The sequence below is a fragment of the Parus major genome, chromosome 1A, assembly GCF_001522545.3.
Source record: "Parus major isolate Abel chromosome 1A, Parus_major1.1, whole genome shotgun sequence".
Taxonomy (NCBI): domain Eukaryota; kingdom Metazoa; phylum Chordata; class Aves; order Passeriformes; family Paridae; genus Parus; species Parus major.
This window is the reverse complement of record NC_031773.1, coordinates 53750946-53752323: the sequence shown is the minus strand read 5'-3', so window position 1 is coordinate 53752323 and position 1378 is coordinate 53750946. Positions and strand designations below refer to the sequence as shown.

At 68.4% G+C, this 1378-nt stretch overlaps 1 protein-coding gene across 4 annotated transcripts in view; it reads right to left on the bottom strand.

Moving 5' to 3' along the window:
* HIPK2 (homeodomain interacting protein kinase 2) overlaps positions 1-1372 on the bottom strand; it is a 131863-nt gene extending 130491 nt beyond the window's left edge. For all 4 annotated transcript variants that reach the window (XM_033514228.1, XM_033514230.1, XM_033514229.1 and 1 more), the window contains exon 1: positions 1164-1372. In XM_033514228.1, the coding sequence (XP_033370119.1) occupies positions 1164-1182 (19 nt within the window). In that variant the 5' untranslated portion in view covers positions 1183-1372. The remainder of the gene's footprint in view (positions 1-1163) is intronic.
* Between the last annotated feature and the right edge of the window lie 6 nt (positions 1373-1378).

Here is a 1378-nt window from a genome sequence, read left to right as displayed (position 1 = left end):
GCCCTGGGCCCGGCCGCGGCGAGGGCGGGGAGGGCCGGCTGTCCTCCCTGCGCTAAAGAAAATGCTCCTCTTTGTCTGCCCGCCTCCGGCGGGGTCCGAACTCCGAACAGCGGGTGAGCCCGGGGCTGCCCAGAAATAACCCGGCGGGCCACCGGTAACTTTACACCGCCCGCCGGGCGCCCTCCGCGCGGGCGCCGCAGCCCGGGCTCGATTTCCTCCTCAGATAAGTTTTACCGGCCTCGCCATGGGAAGGAAAGTGCCGTCTCCCCGTGCCGCCCCCTCCGCGCCCGGGTCTCCGCCGCCACGGACCAAGCGGCCCCCGGGCGGGATGGCGCGGCCGCCGGGGGATGTCCCTCCGCTTTATGTAACGCTCCCCGGGCAGCGCCGAGCCGGGAAGGGTGACGGGGAAGGGTAAATGCGTCGCGAGGGGATTTAAATTAACCTCGATACATCTCTGAATTTTTCTTTTTAAACGGACACCCCGGACTACACATCGATCTAACACACACAGCCGTATATATACACATACACACACATATATGTATTTATACATATATATGTATATAATTATTGTGATTTTTTTAACCCGAAAGAAACTAAGTTGGGTTACTTGGGCTTCTCGCCGCAGCCCGGGCTGGGCTGAAGGAGAAGCCACAGGAGCTGACAGCAGGCTCCGGCAGCCCCGTCCGCCGCCGCCGCTGCCCAAGGAGTCCCCGCGCTTCGGAGAGGAGCCACGGCGGGGGGAACTCCTGGGAAACCGGCGAACGGAGCGGGGTAGCCGGTCCTGGGAACGCGAACTGCGGCGAGGGGCAGGCAGGCAGCAGGCACACACACACGCACACACACACGGAGGCGCAGGGCAGGCTTCGTCCACCTCATTGTTCTTCTCGGCACCGGCACGGACTTCACCCACCGCCCCCCGCCGGGGGACCGAGCGCCCGGGACCGCGGGGCCGGGGCCGGGCAGAGCCGGGGGGCGACCCGCGCCTCGCCCCGCTCCCGCCGGGCGCCGGGTAGGGCGGGGGTGCCCCGCCGCCTCCCCGCGACATCGCCCGGGGGGACGGCGAACCGCGGGCGAGCGGCCAGGGTCCCCCTGCTCCCCCCTCCGTCCCCCGCTGCGGCCGGGCCAGGGGTGCCGGCGGGGCGGGCCGGGCCGGGGCTTACCTTCGTACATGGGGGCCATCGGTGCAAGGACGCCTGTTATTCATGGCAACGCCGCCACGAACGACGCGAGATCGCAGCCCCCCAAACTCAACACACATCTGCCATCTTGAGCGGGTGTCTCTCGGCGGAGGCGAAGCTGCCGCCTGCCTTCTGCATCGCTGCCCACCTCAGCGCGGGGGGAGCCGGGCACATCCAGCCCCGCTGCCGGCCCTCCG